Consider the following 20,049-nt stretch of genomic DNA (forward strand, 5'->3'; position numbering starts at 1 on the left):
CCTTCTCCCTCTCTCTTGCTTCCTTCTGCATCACAGCTTGCTTTGCAAGGCTTGCTCAATTGCACGGGAGCTACAGAGCAACGCCTCTATTTTCTCCATTGGCTAAGGCTCCTTCCTTGGGGAGGAAGGGGAGGAGGGATAGCTTGCTTTGCCAGGCTCGCTCAATCGCACAGCAGAGCTACTGAGCCAAGCCTCTCTTTCTTCTATTGGCTGAGGCTTCTCCCCTTCCTCATCCCCTGGAGAAGGAAGGAAAGAGCCAGAGTTTCCTTTGCCCAGTTCCCTGGATCCCATGGGAGAGCTACAAAGAAAGCACCTCTAAGACCAATGAGTGCTAATGTTTTAAGCATGTTTTAAGGGTTTGTTTTTTTTAAAAAAAATTGTTAATTGTATTTGTCTGTGTCCTTTATAAAGTTTATATCTCCGCTACCTAATCTTAAATAAATCCAAGTGGGCAGCTGTGTTGGTCTGAAGCAATTGAAGGCCCGGTCCAACATGGCCCGGCCTGACAAGGTCTCACTTATGTCAGATTAGGGTCTCATAACAAATGAGTTTGACACCGCTGTCCTAGAGGATAGTTTCTCCGAAGAAAGATAGGGCCTGATTGCCCAGCCATTACACACTTTCCCCTCCAGGAGCAAGATGGAGAAAAAGTCTAGCCTAGGCAAGAAAACAGCCAATGTTCAGCCAGTTGTCTCATTGCATATGGGGGGAAACCCATGACTCTTCAATGCATATGGAGGAAGTCTCTGACTCCAGTTTGCTCTACTGGAAATCCAGTTAAGTCTGTGTTTCCTAGAAATACAGGCAGGTCATCAGAGGATAGCCTCCTTTTGCATCCAAAACTCCACTCCCCAAAGTGTGCACCATCATATAATACCTGCAACACCAGCATAACATTATAAGATGACTTCCGCACAAGAGTTGCCAGTCTACCATGCTGGCTGGTATGCAGCATGAGATAGAAGCAAGATCAACATTGCACTGCCTGTTCTAGCTTCCTGAAGTCTAATTCAACAGGTTTTAAGTAGCTATATCCTCTTGCAGTAAGAGCCCCACGGCACAGAATGGTAAAGCTGCAGTACTGCAGTCCAAGCTCTGCTCACGACCAGAGTTTGATCCCAGCAGAAGCTGGGTTCAGGTAGCCAACTCAAGGTTGACTAAGCCATCCATCTTTCCGAGGTCGGTAAAATGAGTACCCAGTTTGCTTGAGGGTAAAGTGCAGATGACTGGGGAAGGCAATGGCAAACCACCCCGTAAAAAGTCTGCCAAGAAAACATAATGATGTGACGTCATCCCATGGGCCGATAACTACTCGGTGCTTGCACAGGGGAATACCTTTACCTTTTTATCTTCTTGCATGTCCAGCCCTGGATGGCTCCGGCTAGTGCAACCTCATTACTTCTCAGAGACGCAGGGTCAGCCCTGCATGGGAGACCACCAAGTTAAGAGTAATGACTTGATAGACTAATTGCCTCTGTTGTTATTATTTAGTCAGTCAGTCAAAATGTATTGTGGCATTGAGCCAGTTACAGAAATTGAAAATACTGGGAGCATATTAAGTACAACATTAAAAATATATTCATCCATGGGTCTCTTGTAAGGATATCAATTACATAAAAACTATATTAAAATTCAATTAAAGAAGAGAGAAAAGATAAAACAATCACCCAAGTTATTAATACAGAATTAAATGACTTTTCCTGATGCTGCAACAAGCTACTCAAAATTTCGCCACAGACTCAGTTGTAGACCGATTTTCATCAGCTAATGTGTCAGTTTTACTCTGGGGAACTCGAAATCATTGAACATACGTTACTTAAGTGCAGAGCTTTTTTTAAATCAGGAACACAGGAACTCAGTTCCATCTGGCTTGGCATCAGGGGATGTGGCCTAATATGCAGATGAGTTCCTGCAGGGCTTTTTTTTTTTACAAAAAAAGCCTTATGTGAAACAATAGTGACACCAGGGGGTGTGGCCTAAGATGCAAAAGAGATCCTGCTGGGCTTTTTCTACAAAAAAGACCCTGTTTAGGTGTAACTGGTACAAAATAGGGTTTGTAGAATCTTTCGGGCTCAAGTGCCGTGTTCTACTGGAGAAAGTTTTCCTTCCAAACGTTTCCTTCTCAGCTGCGGAGAACAAAATAGTTTGAGATAATTATATCATGCCCCTGGTAGGAGATATGGTAGGTAGGTCAGATTCGGAATACTGTAATCGATTATTGGCTGATTCTTCTTATTATTTTATTCAACTTAATGGATTCCCCCATCCTGGCTAGTGTTGGGCTCTGGCCGATGTACAACACAAGAATAAAATACACACATTTTAAAACAATAAAAACCAGTTACATTAAAAAGAAATTATAAAGGTCCCCTGTGCAAGCACCAGTCATTTCTGACTCTGCGGTGATGTTGCTTTCACAGCATTTTCAAGGCAGATTTTTTACAGGGTGGTTTGACCTTTCCTTTCCTTTCCCTTGCCATTGCCTTCCCCAGTCCTCTACACTTTCCCCCCAGCAAGCTGGGTATTCATTTTACTGACCTCAGAAGGATGGAACGCTGAGTCAACCTCGAGTCAGCTACCTAAACCCAGCTTCTGCCGGGATCAAACTTAGGTCATGAGCAGAGCTTAGGAGTACAGTGCTGCAGCTTTACCACTCTGCGCTACGGGGCTCTTGGAAGCATAAAGGGGTACTCCAATTACATGAATAATCATAGTGATGACCCCTCCCGACTCTATTTTTAGCTTTTCAAGCAATATAAGAGGGAGAAAGAGAAGCAACAAATTCTAAAACACATGCCTCAAGTTGGTAATAAGCTAGCTGTGAGAATAGGCTGAAATTCAACCTGAGCAACATGGAAATGCTATTGGTGGGTGTTTTTGTGGGCCTGGAAAATTTGGGCCGGAGAGGGTTGCTTCCCCGCCCAAGAGCCAAGTTCAACAGCTTGCTCCGAGACCAACTCTTAATTTAAAGCCCCAGAAGAACCTCTGTAGCATACAAGCACCTTCATCTGGTACACCAGCTGCTGCCTTTCTTGGATAATGAGCTTTCCTGGTTCTTCATACTGGTAACATCCACATCAACCACTGAAAATTGAACATTCAAAATGCTAGTTGCAGCTTACAGACTTTCAGTGGTTTGGGAGTAGAACAACTGTCTTCTTCCACATCTGACTGTGCTAGGAGGTCCCAATTACAGATGACTCCATCTTTTGAGGTGAGGCTGGCAGTGACTAGATCTAGGACCATCTCTGTAATGGTGGCCCACGTATGGAAGAAGAAGAACGCAGCTTGCAATCTCCTTTACCTTCCTCTCCCACAACAGACACCACTTGAGGTAGGTGGGGCTGGGAGAGCTCTCCCAGAAGCTGCCCTTTCAAGGACAACTCTGCGACAGCTATGGTTGACCCGAGGCCATTCCAGCAGCTGCAAGTGGAGGAGTGGGGAATCAAACCTGGTTCTCCCAGATAAGAATCCATGCACTTAACCACTATACCAAACAGGAATTCCTTCCCTGCAGAAATGTACATGGCACCAAGTCTTTATAATCTCTCCAGCACCGCCAAGTCACCTTCCGTGCATTGGACAATTGTGAGATTTCTCATTGAGGCCGCAGCCTCTTCTGTTTATGAACTTTCCATTGCTTAATTCAATTCATTGGGGTCACCTTGAGGGATCTCTGGGCAGTGTAGAATTACAAACACCCAGCTCGCCTCTCACACTCCCCAGAATCAAGACGTCTGCTGTAAACTGATATGCATTATCAGCATGCTCCACACCCACACCCACACACACACACACACACACACACATACCCTCTTTGAAACGTTTTACAGTTATTAAAATAAAGTTGGTTTGTACCAAGCACTATTTGTTAGCATTTTTTTAAGTCTTCCAACTGCAGCCATTAAGCATCAGGAATGAACAATTATTGAATTTATAGCTATTTACTCAAGTCCAAGAGGGCAGCTATTGTCCCCTCTAAGCGATTCAATGGAAATATAAATAGCTAATAAGTACAAACACACACATTGTTCACAAAAAAAAAAAACTGCGATTGCTCCATGGCAACGATGCAAAAGCCAGCAGCTATGCCCACATGAATAAATGGCCATCTAAGAAAGGTTGGACAACCTTAGAAAAGGAAGGTTTCCAAAGGAGGGAAAGGAGGAGATTGAATTTATATCATACCCTTCACTCAGAATGGCTTATAACAGGGGTGACCAACGGTAGCTCTCCAGATTTTTTTTTTTTGCCTACAACTCCCATCAGCCCCAGCCAGCATGGCCAATGGCTGGGGCTGATGGGAGTTGTAGGCAAAAAAAAAATCTGGAGAGCTACCGTTGGCCACCCCTGGCTTATAATTTCCTTCCCTTTCCTATCCCCACAACGGACACCCTGTGAGGTAGGTGGGCAGAGAGAGCGCTTTGAGACCAGCTCTTTCAAAAACTGCAGCAGACCCAAGGTCACCCAGTTAGCTGCATGTGGGAGAGGAGTGGGGAATCAACCCCAGTCCTCCAGATTAGAGTCCACCACACTTCACCACATGTCACCACACTTCAAAACTGAGAGCCAGTTTGGTGTAGTGGTTAAGTGCGCAGACTCTTATCTGGGAGAACCGGGTTTGATTCCCCACTCCTTCACTTGCAGCTGCTGGAATGGCCTTGGATCAGCCATAGCTCTCATAGGAGTTGTCCTCGAAAGGTCAGCTTTTGGGAGTGCTGTTTCAGCCCCATCTACCTCACAGAGTGTCTGTTGTGTGTTTGGGGGGGGGAGGTAAAGGAGATTGTGACCGCTCTGAGATTCAGAATATAAAGCGAAATATAAATCCAGTATCATCATCTTCTTCTCTCAGAGTGGCCTTGATCATTATCCTGTTAGATCCAAGCAGATGAGGCAGGAATTCTTCACAAAATCGGTTACTCTCCCTGGAGGTATCTGACTCACCATTGTTGGCGGTAGTACTGATCAAGGAGGTTTCAGAGGCAGCCCTAACCTGGATAGCCCAGGTAAACCCAATCTCATCAGATTTCAGAAGCTAAGCAGGGCCTACCCTGGCAAGTTATTTGGATGGGAGACCTCCATGGAATACAAGGGCCCAAGGTAGGCGATACAAGCAACTTCTCTAAATGTCCTCCATGCGCAGCAGGGGTCACCAGAGGTCTCCATGACTTCCAGACATGGATGCACACACAAATACAATAATACCCCCTCCCCAAAAAAGAGGCAGTTTTCAGAGGGTACCATGTTGGTCTTCAATAGAAGAAGCAGATTCAAGACCAGTAGCTCCTCAGAAACCAACCAGATTTTCACGGTATTGGCTTTCAGAACATAAGAGAAGCCATGTTGGAGTTCCTGCCAGTGGCCATCCAGTCCAACATTCTGTCACACAGTGGCAAAAAAACAACAGGTGCCATCAGGAGGTCCACCAGTGAGGCCAGGACACTAGTCAAATCTCCCTTTGTCAGATAAGTCAGGTGTCTAACTAAGGTAGCTTTGATTTTCAAAAGCTTATCCCTGCCCCCCCCCCCCAAAAAAAACTTTTCTGGTGTGAGAGACCCTAAAATTTGCTAAGGCTCACAACTGTGTGGAATCTTAGACCTTTGGAGATTCTATGAGAATGACTTAATCCTCTTAGGACAAAGAACAGTCTAGTTTGGACCAGAATGTCTATTTGCTATGGAAGTTCAGAGCCATTTCCAGGTGTCGGATGGAGGTGGGATTATATAGTACATGGCTCTGATTCTAAAAGTATATCTCTGACATCAGAGATGGGGGTTTGCAGGGAACGGAGACATTGGCTTGTCATTCTAGAAAGGAGGCTCCATTTACCACAAATGTATGGACATTTGGGATTTTGCCTTGTCTTCAGTGGGTTCACAGGAAGCTGGATAGGGGTTAAGGACTTCAACTTCTTGTTAATGCAAGAAACTCTGCACTTGCTCTGAGTAAGCTGCTGCCAACTTGGTAATGTGTGCTTACAAGAAAAAAAGAGATTGGATTTATACCCCGCCCTTCACTACCCAAAGGAGTCTCAGAGTGGCTTACAATCTCCTTTTCCCATCTCCTCCCCACAACAGATATTGAATTTATACCCCATCTTCCAATGAATCTCAGAGTCTCAGAGCGGCTTACAATCTCCTTACCTTCCTTCCCCACAGCAGACACCCTGTGAGGTAGGTGGGGCTGAGAGAGCTCTCACAGAAGCTGCCCTTTCAAGGACAGCTCTTCAAGAGCTGTGGCCAACCCCACCCTCCAATGAATCTCAGCGTCTCAGAGCGGCTTACAATCTCCTTACCTTCCTTCCCCACAGCAGACACCCTGTGAGGTAGGTGGGGCTGAGAGAGCTCTCACAGAAGCTGCCCTTTCAAGGACCAACCCAAGGCCATTCCAGCAGCTACAAGTGGGGAATCAAATCTGGTTCTCCCAGATAAGAGTTCGCACATGCCACTTCACCAAACTGGCTCTCAAAGGACAGGCACTGGCAGTCAAATCATACCAGAATCTCTAAAGGAAAAGAAAATCCAGATCCAAATACCAAACAGGTATTTGGAAGCCAGGAATATCAGTAATTTCTTGCTTCCTGATACGAATTTTTTCAACCTGCACACCACTAGCTGTCAATCACATACCACACTGAGCTAAATATACCATCAATGTCCTGTCTTGGTATTAAGCTATTTCATCAGTTCCTCTGTAGCTGATGGAAGTATTCAGTGCAAGCGATATCCAGAAGACAGACCGAGTCACTCGTTAATAGCAACTTTTAATGTTTTCACTGGTGCAAATTCATGATAGAACTGTGTAATGCATTCCTTCCCTTCCCTCCTCGGCCAATTTTACAGTAACGAGGGTTATACATAGAACTATACAGACCACAATTCATCTATTTACTTTTTTCTTAATACTAAGTGGGAGTCAAAGTTATCGTCTTGATAAATTAATGCACTGTGTAATGTAAGCGGCTCTCACCAAACGTCACAGAGCCTCCATATGCAAAATATAGCTTCTGGGTTTGGAGCAGAAACTCCAAAAACATGCATTAATATATTCGGGAGAGGGTGGGGGTGGGAAAAAAAAACCTGGACATAACCTTGAGCTGCGTTTTTTAAAAAAGAAAAAAACCTGAATCCCACATACAAGGAAATGGGGTGATGGTGGGGGACTCTCCGTAAAAATAACTCAAATACACATCTATAACACTTGAAAATAGAAAGCCAGATTAGATGTTAGAGGAGAGAGGCGGAAAAAGAGAACAGAGCAAAAAAAACAAAACTGGGAGAAGACAGAATTGAGACTGCAGAAGACAAGAAAGGAAAATGCCTTATATGTCTTAAACTGAAGAACTTCAGTCATGCTAAACTTTGATGGTTATCAATCCAGTCGCTGGTCCAAATGGCTGGAACGTTCCGGAAAAGCAATGTTTGGAAGCGCATCGTTGAATGAGTTGCGTGGCAGCAGGGGCAGAAAAGCGACCAGGGAGCCTAAGTTGGCACTTCAGAAAGGCACAATCTATGAATTCTAGCATAAGGAGGGGGGGGAAATCATGTACTATGTGTAAATGAGAAAGGTAAGCTGAACGGTGCGCACGCGGGCTCTCGGTGGGTTTTTCCCCCCCTAAATGACCAGCCCTTCATAGATGGGCCCTTCAGACTCCGGCGACTCTCTCCGCAACCGCAAATGCTCCAGCGTGTTGTGAAAGTGTTTGTTGATTTGCTCCGTCTCCTCCGTCGATTCCAGGTTCGGAAGATCTTCTCGGATTTTTTGAATGAGCTGATTCAAAACTTGAATTGTCACCTAGAGACGGAGAATGCAAAGATGGAGGAGAGATTAGTCCGGAGAAAGAGCGCTTTCAGTATAACGGGAGAGAGAAGAGGCTGTGGTTGGGTTGGCAGATCTGCCGAGATTAATTTTGTATCTAGATGCCTTTTTGCAGCCGTTTGTATGTAACGTAAAATCATGCATTAAGGATATTCACCTTCAAAGCCCTATATGGCCTAGGACCTATCTATCAACGGGACCGCCTTGCCCCACATGTTCCCCAGAGAGCACTTTGGATCAAGCTCCTAAAATCTTCTGGTTGTCCCTGGGCTAAAAGAGGCTAGGCTAAATTCCACCAGAACCAGAGCCTTCTTAGTGGCAGCCCCAATAATCTGGAACACCCTTCCAGACGCCGTCAGGGCCCTGCGGGACTTATCCCATTTCCGCAGGGCCTGCAAGACTGAATTGTTCCAGATGGCACATGACATCTAAATGGGAGAGGGCTGCCATCTCACCTGGACTTATCTTGTATTAGTACCAACTGCCTAGGATTTGACAGCTTTGGAGCGAGGGGGATACTATTTGATCCTGCCTATAACGGACGTAGCAGCACCACTGTGATTCTATTCAATTGTTTATCGTATGTCGTTAGCCACCTTGAGTCTTTGTAGAATGGGCAGGATACAAATCTAACATAATAAATAATAAATAAATTAAACATTTTGTTCAAGATACTGAAAAGACCTGCTCAACCGCCTGCCCCTGCTTCCGTAGTGTGGGGCTCACACACTTGAGCCCCCACAAAACCTGAAGACAGAAATATGGGTGGATCACGCATTTGGCATATCGGCCTGAGCCGCCCACGTGACTGAAAGGCTAAAGGGCGCAGACATCTTACACTCGTATTCTTGCTTCCTTTTGCTGACACAAGAACACAAGATTCTTACACCCGTGTTCAAACTACATTTTTGCAGTCCTCAGATAAATCTATTCCTGATAACTGCTGAGCTGGTATTAGTTCCTCTAGACTATGAAAACATGACCTCATGGACAGATGACTTCCCGTCAGGGCTTTTGTCCGTTTGATGCTGTAAGCTGTTTATTTCTGACGCTACTGAGGCAGCAATAAATAAACCCTTGCTCAAAGGGGCAAGGCAGACGCATTCTCCCCTCAACACGTGTCGAGAGTCTTCATTCCCACACCGTAGCAACGGACGAGGGAACCTTATACCTGACGCATCCCACAAGACAAGGCTCGCTTGAGTTTGGAAAACATTTTAGACCAATGTAGCAATACTCTACAACCACCCGCTTTTTTTTTGCTTTGGGATTTAACTTCTGAAAAAAAGATGTGATAAAAGAATTTTTTCTTCAGGTTATTTAGGGCGGGTAAGGGCAGTCCCTGTTCTCCGAGCAATGTTTGTTTATTTATGGAGAATTCTGAAAGTTTTTCTTTTTAACTTGAACACGAACGTCCTTCCATGCAGAGATCTGTCAATATTACCATTACACTGATGACATTTTCTTGGTGTTTACTGGACTTACCTAAAATTAACTCATTCATGATGTTATAACAATATAGTTGAAGTTTCAGCACCATCTGAGAACGTTTTAGCCATTTTTATTAATTGTTGGAGTTGTTTTATTAATGTACGAATGTTTTTACTGCTGCTCCCTGCTCTGAGTTCTGAGTACTCCGGGGAGGGACGGTGGCTCAGTGGTAGAGCATCTGTTTGGTAAACAGAAGGTCCCAAGTTCAATTCCTGGCATCTCCAACTAAAAAGGGTCCAGAAAAATAGGCGTGCAAAACCTCAGCTTGAGACCCTGGAGAGCCACTGCCAGTCTGAGTAGACTGGTTTGATGGACCGAGGGTCTGATTCACTATAAGGCAGCTTCATATGTTCATATGTACTCAGCAGGGGTGAAATTTTAGCAGGAGCTCCTTTGCATATTAGGCCACACACCCCTGATGTAGCTGATCCTCCAAGAGCTTACGGGACTCTTTTATATAAGCTCTTGGAGGACTGGCTACATCACAGGGGTGTGGCCTAATATACAAAGGAGCTCCTGCTAGAATTCCATCCCTGGTACTCAGAGAAGGGCAGTTTATAAATTCAAATTATAAACATACACTAAGTCTGGAACCTCAGAAACCAGAGCACTGCTGTACTCTTCAGTGCAATCAACCCAAGCACATATGACCTGTCACTTCAGTAGTTGGGTTCATTGCACAGATATTGAAGTGTATTTTGATAGTCCGGTCCGTGGTTTCCTTGTTCCTTTGGTATTCTTCGGCGCAGCATCGCTTACCGCGTCATTTTCCTTTTCGTAGAAGTAGATGTATCTGTTCAGGATCTCGATGAAGAGCTGGACTTGGAGAGAGGGGTCCATGCACTGGTTGGCGATCTTCAAGGCCTTCTTCAAGCACTCCATGACTCTCTTCCCACCATGAAGCTGCAGCACAGAGACAGAAAGACAGGCTGGTCTCCGCTTCCATAGTAACACGTTCACTAAGCTCCCTGTAACACTTGAAGTCCCCACTGCCCCCATTGGCTGACTTGGAGAAGGCATTTGTCTCTTTAAATCACTTCTCCTAGCGAAGCCAGCTGATGGCTTGGAGAAGGCCTTTTAAATTACTTTCCTTCCTTCCATCCTCCCTCCCATTTGTGGCTCTCCAACATCTGACGTTCATGTCTTGCGGTTCTCAAAACATCTGGCCTTTATTCTATGTGGCTTTTACATTAAGCAAGTTTGGCCACCCCTGCTCTGGTGACTGACCCCCTACTAGGGGCCTGGAAGATATTCCAGGATGCGGCCGAATAAGCCCACTCCCGCCTCCTGACTGGGTATTTCCAGAACAGTCTCCCATTCAATACTAGTCACAGTTGACCCTGCTTAGCTTCCAAGATCTGATGAGACTGGGCTTGCACCTGGACTATCCAGGTCAGGGCAGCTCGTGAGATTTTTTTGTTTAATGTCATGAACAAAAGACAGAACGTAATTCATAACATCATATTCCCTGTGAAGAAATGCATTTTTGATGAGGACTGGAGGTCCCTTTTAACTCTATGATTGTTTGGAATGAGCAAAACAATTTTTAAACAGTTTTAAAAGTTCTCACTCTATGGGCAGACAGCAGCAGGAGGGGGAGAGCCAGTTCAATTGCTTTCCAGACATAACCTCAGCCCACCTCCACACAAATGCTAGCGGATCTAGCAGGAGAAATAACAGGCGGGTCAAGCTCTCCCCCTTCTCCAAACAGGGAACAGAGATTTGGAGGAATTAAATATGAGGGAGACTTCAGGAAGAGCTTCTCTGACCCGGCCTGATCTGGTCAGTGAGTGGAGAAACAGATATGATAAAAACTCCTTGCAGCAAGGAGGAGCTCTCTATGGTGCAGAGCCCATCAAGCAGACAAAATTCTCAACTGAGCTCTGGAGAAGGCAGCCATCAACTATGTGCCCATTCTGCCACGCTCCCCACTATAGAAAAAAGCCCAAAGAGGTATTTCTAACAGCTCACAAACAGTGTTCCCTCTAAGTTGAGCTAGCTCACAGTTTTTTAGCCTCCAGCTCACACATTTTTTCTGTTGGCTCAAAAAGGATGACCCCAGAGCACACTCATTTATGCAGCAGCTCACAACTTTAATGCCGGTAGCTCGCAAAGTAGAATTTTTGCTCACAAGACTCTGTAGCTTAGAGGGAATGTTGGCTCACAAAACAAAAAGAAACACTTTTTTTCTCATCCCAGTGCCCCAAAATGTTATGAACAATGACCAAGCCTCAATACATTTATCTAAATACTGAAGATCTGGATAACATTGATAATATGTTAGTTCACTTAATAAGGCAGAATTCCAAATAGGATGAGCCAAGATTTACAGGAGAAGGAAAGAAGGGAGAGAGGGAGGGGATGTGGAAAGAAATCAACTTTAAGTTTAAATGCGTTCTCAAGCTGCCAGCAGGCTTGCCTTGGCAAAGTGATTTGAAGAGAGAAATGCCTTTTCCAAGTCGGCCGATGGATGGTGGGGGCTTTGAGAGCCACACGATATGCCTGAAAGAGCCACATGAGGCTCCTGAGTTGCAGTTTGGCCACCCCGACCTAGTAGCACCCTAAAGACTAGCAAAATTTGTGGCGGGGGATGAGCTTTTGTGAGCTAGTGCTCACTTCTTCAGATACAGCTAGAATCTTTTCTACTGCTACAGAGAGGCTAACACGGCTACCCATCTTGAGCAACAGGTTTACTCGGAAGTCAATCCAACTGCCTTCAACAAAGTTTCTTCTCAAAATATTTGAGCCGAGGATTATAATCCGAGCGGTTGCCATTTGCAACTGAATGAGCCAGACCCCCCATAAGAAAAGGTCACTGAGAAACCAAAAGGCTTGTTCTTCAAGCCGCCTCCCACCTCTTCTCTGTTCTTGTCGGTGTTCCGCCCGGACCAGAAGAGATGGGCGCAGGTGCTGACAGCCCGGCACTGATCCGGCTTCTTCAGCAGCTTGGAGGCTGCCAAGGCGCACTGCGTCCTCAGGGGCTCGTGGTTCTCCTCGCCGAAGCACTTCATCCGCTCAAACGTCCCGATGATCAAGGTGATGGCGGCCAGCTGGGCTTTGGAATCGCTGATTTCGTCCTCATACAGGGAGAATGCCTGATTGATGCAGGCGAGCAACGACAGTGAAAGGAGTGGGGGAGAGAAAGGGCGTTAAGTAGAAAGCTTTGATTACCGCTTTTCCTTCTGCAAAAAAAAAAGAGCTATTGCTAATTAGTCTCTAGGTTCTTTGCACAACGTCAAAGAAGCCACCAAACAGACGGTGCGCACACATGTCTGTCAGCTCACATTTTTTTCATTTACTTATTTTGGTGCTTGGGAGGGGCAACAGTGCGAGGACTTCTAGTGTCCTGGCCCCACTGATGCACTTGGGGGTTTCTTTGGCAACTGTGTGACAGAGTGTTGGACTGGAGGGGCCACTGGCCTGATCCAACATGGCTTCTCTTATGTTCTTATGTGACACAGAGTGTTGGACTGGAGGGGCCACTGGCCTGATCCAACATGGCTTCTCTTATGTTCTTATGTGACACAGAGTGTTGGACTGGAGGGGCCACTGGCCTGATCCAACATGGCTTCTCTTATGTTCTTATGTGTCACAGAGTGTTGGACTGGAGGGGCCACTGGCCTGATCCAACATGGCTTCTCTTATGTTCTTATGTGACACAGAGTGTTGGACTGGATGGGCCACTGGCCTGATCCAACATGGCTTCTCTTATGTTCTTATGATGTTGTACAAAGATCCAATAGAAGCAGCACCGTACTAATTCTGTTTCAGTGTCTTCTCATGCACTGCCCATCCAAGCCTATTGTGAGGGAGTGAACCATGAGAGACAGAGCAGAAAAACTAGTAAGATCCAACCCCAAACAATTTACACCAAAGAAACAGAAACGAAAGAAATCACACTTCAAAAGGGCACCTCCATTCCAGCCAACTGTGGAAATCAAGAGACTTGAATGTGCCTCATCCCCATTTGAATATGGTCCGTCCGTTGCACTAAGATTTTTAGGCAAAGAGAGCCTGCGTGGTGTAGTGGTTAAGAGTGGCAGACTCCAATCTGGAGAATTGGGTTCGATTCCCCGCTCCTCTACATGAAGCCAGCTGGGTGACCTTGGACCAGCCACAGTTCTCTGTCCCCAAAATAAACGTAGCTCACCACAAAAAGAGCTAGAGTTTCAATCTACTGATCGCCTGCACCCACTGCCATAGGATAATTAATTCATTTTAGGCAGATTTGGACTTGGTTTTTTTTCAGAAGGGAAAAACTGAGGCTTCCCCACCTGGGACATGAACTCATAGGCCACCGTCTCGTGGTTCTCAAACCCGATTTCCCCGGCAGCCAACGCCCCCTGGAGGAAGAGCCGCAGGGGCAACTCGGCCAGCTCAGCTTTGATCAAAGCGCTGATTGTCTGGTGCGCAAAGGAGAAGATCTTCTGGCATTTCTTCTCCCACTTGTCATCCTAAACAAAAAAAGAAGGAAGGAAGGAGGTTGAAATGAAAGCCGCAGAGTCAAAAAGCAAGAGAGGAGGGGAAACAAAACTGAGTAGGAAGGGGCAGGTCATTAACACCCCACGATTCATTCTGCAGTGAGAATCTGAATGTTTTATCTGAATAATTTACAGAGGGAGAGAGACACGCAAACAAATATGCAAATATGTTCTTATTTGGTGCAACGAGTGCACTGTGCTTGTTATTTGGTGCAACCAGTGATATTTGATTAGGTCAGGCTTCCCCCACCAAGCAACAACAGAAATGGGTCTGGAAGCAACCAGGAACTCCTCAGTTGGACCGAGCTCTGGCGGAGGCTAACCTCACCCTCCAACTTCAAATTGGCAGGCAAACGGAAAGTAGCAGCCGGGTACCACTACATCACGTCCGGGCATTAACACTGGTAGGGGGAACCCCATTTCCAGCCCAGGCAGGCAGCAGCTGAACGCCGGCAGCAGCCCAGGCAGGCAGCTGCAGATAACAGCTTCCTTCCCTCCCTCCAGATTACAAATGCTAAGGCTTCCAAAGAGAGAAAATGAGACCCTCCTATGTACACATCATGACCAGACCAGTTCCATTCACCAAGACCACTTGTACTCACTGGCCAATAACTAGCTTTTAAGAGCCCCGTGGCGCAGAGTGGTATAGCTGCAGTACTGCAGTCGGAGAGCTCTGCTCACGACCTGAGTTCGATCCCAGCGGAAGCTGGTTCAGGTAGCTGGCTCGAGATTGACTCAGCCTTCCATCCTTCCGAGGTCGGTAAAATGAGCACCCAGCTTGCTGGGGGGAAAGCATAGATGACTGGGGAAGGCAATGCAAACCACCCCGTAAAAAGTCTGCCGTGAAAACGTTGTGAAAGCAACGCCACCCCAGAGTCGAAAACGACTGGTGCTTGCACGGGGGCTACCTTTTTTTTTTTTTTAATAACTAGCTTTCACATTTTTGCAACGTTTGAACCATTTTACGTAATTCGTTTCATGAAAGCATGCAAAGCAGAGTACCACTAAGAGAAACACGTGTCACTTTTGGGAGGGGGGGGGTCTTTTTATTCAGCCATTTCTAGCCTCCTCTCTCCAGGGCAAGTCTTCTGGCTAGATGGCCATCTGACAGCAATGCTGATTCTGTGAAAGGCAGATCATGAGAGGGAGGGCAGGAAGGATTCCATCAGTGCTTCGTGGCCCTTTCTTACACCACCAGGCTGACTGCCGCTTTACAGTCAGGCAGCAATTTTCTCCAGGCCAGTTTTGCCAGGAACCCTGGTGGTATTTAGCCATCTTCTGGGCATGGAGCAGGGGTCACTGGGGTGGGGGTAGTTGTGAATTTCCTGCATTGCGCAGGGGGTTGGTTCCTTCCAACTCTTATGATACTATGATTCTTCAGGACCAGCGTGGGGAAACTACACCCAATCAGCAGCACAGCCCACGCACTCACCACTTTGGAGTTCTCCTTATAGCGGAACGCGAGCTGGTAGGCTGCAAAGACCAAAGGCGGCAGTGTGAAACGGATGCGCTGGTTCCCCCCTGCACCAAAGTGCTTCCGAGCGGTGTTTAAGATCTAAAACGAGAGAAGGGTTCACATGTCGGAATACCCAGAGTGACGTGGAACACTGCAAGGAAAAGGAAAGCCAACTTTGTTCATTAAAGAATATAGACCAAGAGATCCAGAGAAGGAAGAAGCAGCTGGATGTCTTGGACACAGCAGGATAGGAAGAAGATGATACTGGATTTATATCCCACCCTCCACTCCGAATCTCAGAATGGTCCCAATCTCCTTTACCTTCCTCCCCCACAAAAGACACCCTGTGAGGTAGGTGGGGCTGAGAGAGCTCTCCCAGAAGCTGCCCTTTCAAGGACAACTCTGCCAGAGCTATGGCTGACCCAAGGCCATTCCAGCAGGTGCAAGTGGAGGAGTGGGGAATCAAACCCAGTTCTCCCGGATAAGAGTCCGCACACTTAACCACTACACCAAACTGGCTCTGGAAAAACCAAAGGATGGGAACTGTAGCATGCCCCCCCCCCCCAATTTGGGGGCTCTAGAGCTGGCCCCATTCTCAATCAATTCCATTTCTTAGACTGCAGATTTCTTCATAGAGAACCGGAAAATCACTGGGCGTTTTTGTTGTTTTTTAAATGAAGTCAGCCTTTTGCAAGGGAGAAAAAGTGAGTCGCTAAAGCATTCAGCCCATCTCGCAGTTTAAGAAAACACTTATGACTCACTGTCTTCAATACTGTTCAGCAAGTCGTATTATACCTCTTCATTTCCTCTATTCAATATCACAGACAGCTGGAAAGAGGGGATGCAAAGGCTCCCAACGGAGTTTGTTTGTAAAAACCTGCATTTTCAGCCGAATGCTCATCAACGCTCTTCTCTCCTTCCCTTATCTTCCTCAAAAAGGCTATTTAAGGCAACTTATAAAAGTACATGCCCACACGGCATGTGACTCAACATTAAAAAACAGAAATTTAAGCCATCGAAAAATAAATAATCCAATACAAGCCCATGAGCTTTTAGAGCTAAGGGAGGTATACATGTTTCTCCCTTTTTTTTTTAACCTCACCAACAATCTTGTGAGGTTGAATAGGTTGAAAGAGACAGAAAGTGACCAACTCAAGATCACCCACCACACTTCATGACAAAGTAGGGATTCGAACCCAGGTCTTCCAGATCCTAGTCTTATACTAATCACAACATTACTAACAATGCACTCATAAAGCAGCCTATGCCAGTACCTAAAACCCACAAGCTTTAGAAGAGTTTTTGGAAAAAATTTAAACAGAAAACATTTTGTAAGTCACCTTCAGCAGGTTCCCTGGAGAAGTGGCACAAACCTTTTCTATAATATGATTTTAGGACGCAATCTCATCATTGTCACTATGGTTTTAAACTGATGTATTTTAGAATTTTTATACATGGTTTATTGCAAAAACCCTTATGTAGTAACCCGCCCTGAGCCCGCTTCAGCGGGGAGGGCAGGATAGAAATTAAATAATAAATTAAAAACAAAACAATGGCTGTGTTTTCAGAGACCAGAGATCACTTCTGGATGGCTGTGCAAGATTTGCAGAAGAGAAGAGAGAAAAATTAAAGCTCCGAAATTAATAATTCACTGTAATCCATGGGTGCTACTGGACACAGTGCCCAAGGAGATGTTTCACGTTGGAAACACGGACACAAATATTGTTTCAGATAATATTGTGTTTGTTTACCCACTATTGTTTTTTTTAATTATTTTGTGAAATACATGATACCGAGGAAGTATTACAATATAGTTCTAAATTTGGAAGCTGCGGCTAGAGTCCGGCATACAAAAGAAACTCTATTCAACCCACAAAAAGGGTGGGGGGGGGGGAGAAGGCCCAGCTATTGAGGGATTGGGAAATAAGATTAGTGACGTTAACAGCTCTCTAAAGACCCGCTTATAGAATTACCAACTGTGAATCAGGGTTGGAGACCAATACGTCTACTCATAATACGGAAATGTGAGCCAGATGACAAATTTTCAAAACAGACCCATCCATTATCATTATTTTAATCGCAAACACACGCATGAGAGAGAGATGATCACTGTCACATAAAAAAAGAGATTGTCCTCTGCTTATCTCTAGCACCCTCCTTGAATCCCACAATAAGATTTTCTATCTCAGAGTACCGAAGATATTGGATTTACATCCCGCCCCATACTCTGAATCTCAGAGCGGTCACAATCTCTTTTGCGGTCACAATCTTCTTTACCTTCCCCCCACCCCACAACAGACACCCTGTGAGGTAGGTAGGGCTGAGAGAGCTCTTACAGCAGCTGCTCTTTCAAGGACAACTCCTATGAAAGCTATGGCTGACCCAAGGCCATTCCAGCATCTGCAAGTAGGGAATCAAACCTGGTACTCCCAGATAAGAGTGCAAGCATTTAACCACTGCACCAAACTGGCTCTCTATATTCTCAGAACTTGACACACGTCACACATGTGGAAAAAACTTGAATGATGCAAAATAGTGCTTAACCCACTAAGCACATCTGATTAATTTTTTTTCCCCACTGTCCCTTTCTCCATGACCGCCATCTGCCCCCAAATTTCAGTGGGGGAACCAACTGCAACACTTCAGGGTGGAGAATCCTGTTTCAGAATGCCCCCCTAATGTTAAAAGCTCCCCCAAACAGGAAACCAGCACAATAAGAGGATGGATAGATTTTTTTTTCTCCAAGCTTGCTAACTTTCTATTTGCCTGGACATGTTTATGGGAAGAAGCAAAGTTGGGACCCATCAGCCACACTCTGAAGGCGTGCCCCCCATTCAACTGCCTCGATATTTTACCAGCTCCTTTTCTTGCACTGTCTTACCTAGCTGCTCTCACTAAGTTATGAAACTTCTGAACTTCTTATCCTGTGAAATTTGAAGCCTAGAATCACACCCTGCCAGTGTCTTCATGATCAGAAAGGTACATTTTATGTCCAATGCCTGAGTTTACAAAATATGTGGGGCTATTTAAAAAATAAACAAAACAAAACCTTAAATCAAAACAAAATTCTGTGCCTTTTCCCAAACTACAGCTGGCTCTGATCTTGCCATAGCGGCCAGAAGCCACAATGTAGCTGCAGAGAAACTGGCAAGAGGGTTCCAGATGAGAGACAAAATAAAGGAAGGAAAACAAAGGTTGCCTGACCATGCTCCAGGTAAGAACATCAGAAGAGCCCTGCCGGATCAGACCAATGGTCCATCTAGTCCAGCATCCTATCTCACACAGCGGCCAACCAGTTCCTCTGGAGAGCCAAAAACAGGGCATACAGGCCTAGGCCTTCATTAGAACTTAAGAGCCCTGCTGGATCAGACCAGTGGTCCATCTAGTCCAGCATCCTGTCTCACACAGCGGCCAACCAGTTCCTCTGGAGAGCCAACAACAGGGCATAGAGGCCGAGACCTTCATTAGAACTTAAGAAGAGCCCTGCTGGATCAGACCAGTGGTCCATCTAGTCCAGCCTTCTGTCTCACACAGTTCCTCTGGAGGGGCAACAACAGGGCACAGAGGCTGAGGGCTTCATTAGAACCTGAAAAGAGGCCTTTTGGATCAGAGCAGTGGTCCATCTATTCCAGCATCCTGTCTCACACAGTAGCCAGTTTCTCTGAATGGCCAACAACAGGGCATAGAGATAGAGACCTTTGCCTGATATTGTCTCCTGGGTCCAGGATTCAGATGCTTATTGCCTCAGAACATGGAGGTTCCCCTCAGTCACCATGGCTAGTAGCCCCTGAAACCTCTCCTCTATGAATCTGTTTAATCCACTTTTGAAGCTATTTATTCCTGTGGCTATCACTACATCTTCTGACAGTGAATTCCTCAAGTTAGATCTTTGTGTAAAGTCAGGATGGTAAATCCTGTGCAAAATGTCCAGTTCTCTTCATGCTTGGTCCATCTGTGGACACACAGACTATATTATCAGCCTTGATCACATTGGCAGAGAATTAGACACTGGGATTATCCAAGGTGCCAATAAGTGTCCCTACCAGATACTGTTGATCAGGGTCATCAGAACGAAGGAGGTGAATGAACCTGCCCACTAGGCCCTGCTCATCTGCAAAGTCCTCGGGATCCGGGTCTTCGGCAGGCTGATCGGGTTGGTCCTGGATCAGCGTGGAGACTAGATTCATGATAGAATCCACCTACGGCAGGAAGAGGAGGGAATGTCAAGGTTTGAAGAACTATATCTGAGTCACATCACAGCTCCCAGAAGACAATGGTGTGAACTCTCCAAATGCAGCCTAAGAGCAGGAAACAGAACTTGTTAAGGAAGGTACTGGAAGTCTTTCTTTAATGATAAAAGTATCTGGGCTAGGAATGAGAGAGCAGGTAGGCTGCAGGGAGATACGATGCAGAAACGGGGAAGGATCAGTTATCACCCAAGAATATGCATCCCATCACATCTGGCACAGCCAGGTGTAAGGATAAATCAAGCCATGCAATCTGCACTACTCCATAAGTGCCAAATTTGCCCCACCAAAACCCACATACCCAAAACAGATATCAAAAGGAAAACCAATTGGCCAGTTGTCCTCTCACTCCAGACAACACGTTCCAAAAGCTGGCTGCATCATGAACACCCAAATGCTAAGATATCAGTAAGGAACAGCACCTCGGAAGGGGAGGGTGTCTAAAAAATACTGAATTCCAGCACTAGTAGCCGCTGCTCACCTGAGCTGCTGCTCAGACAAACTAGAGCTGAACATTTTTCACCATTCCGTGAGAGCACAAAACTGGTCACTGGAG

The 20,049-nt window shown here is 45.8% G+C and overlaps 1 protein-coding gene across 1 annotated transcript in view; it reads right to left on the reverse strand.

Moving 5' to 3' along the window:
* Positions 1-7,613: 7,613 nt before the first annotated feature.
* Positions 7,614-20,049, reverse strand: part of VPS35 (VPS35 retromer complex component) — a 42,791-nt gene continuing 30,355 nt past the window's right edge. The window contains exons 12-17 of the mRNA XM_060253908.1: positions 19,290-19,445; positions 15,223-15,345; positions 13,584-13,763; positions 12,165-12,404; positions 10,069-10,212; positions 7,614-7,794 (exon numbers count right to left, since the gene is read on the reverse strand). Coding sequence (XP_060109891.1) covers positions 7,615-7,794; positions 10,069-10,212; positions 12,165-12,404; positions 13,584-13,763; positions 15,223-15,345; positions 19,290-19,445 — 1,023 coding nt within the window. The 3' untranslated portion in view covers position 7,614. The remainder of the gene's footprint in view (positions 7,795-10,068; positions 10,213-12,164; positions 12,405-13,583; positions 13,764-15,222; positions 15,346-19,289; positions 19,446-20,049) is intronic.

This window comes from Heteronotia binoei, chromosome 14, assembly GCF_032191835.1.
Source record: "Heteronotia binoei isolate CCM8104 ecotype False Entrance Well chromosome 14, APGP_CSIRO_Hbin_v1, whole genome shotgun sequence".
NCBI lineage: Eukaryota > Metazoa > Chordata > Lepidosauria > Squamata > Gekkonidae > Heteronotia > Heteronotia binoei.